Source organism: Eimeria tenella, genomic scaffold, assembly GCF_000499545.2.
Source record: "Eimeria tenella Houghton genomic scaffold, Eth_scaff1834, whole genome shotgun sequence".
Classification (NCBI taxonomy): domain Eukaryota; phylum Apicomplexa; class Conoidasida; order Eucoccidiorida; family Eimeriidae; genus Eimeria; species Eimeria tenella.
The window spans coordinates 4,443-4,657 of record NW_013541669.1 but is presented as its reverse complement, the minus strand read 5'-3'; the positions used below and the strand labels follow the sequence as shown (position 1 = coordinate 4,657).

Sequence of the window (215 nt, the reverse complement as noted above, 5' to 3'; positions counted from 1 at the left end):
TCCTCCACAAGGCTTTGGGGCGAGCAGCAGCAGCAGCAGCAGACGCAGCAGCAGCAGCAACGCCAATGGCTCAGCAGCAGCAGCAACAGCAAGAATGACCAGCAGCAGCAGCAACAGCAGCAGCAGCAGCAGCAAGTGACTCTGCGCATACAGTCCAAGAGGGACAGTCCACAACGCAGCCCCCGAGGGACACTCCGCCTAGCCCCGACTCCTCA

The 215-nt window shown here is 61.9% G+C and overlaps 1 protein-coding gene across 1 annotated transcript in view; it reads right to left on the bottom strand.

Moving 5' to 3' along the window:
* Positions 1-198: 198 nt before the first annotated feature.
* ETH_00036450 (kelch motif domain-containing protein, putative) overlaps positions 199-215 on the bottom strand; it is a gene marked incomplete at both ends in the record, with an annotated part of 1,944 nt that continues 1,927 nt past the window's right edge. Inside the window, one exon of the mRNA XM_013373950.1 lies at positions 199-215. Within this exon, the coding sequence (XP_013229404.1) occupies positions 199-215 (17 nt within the window).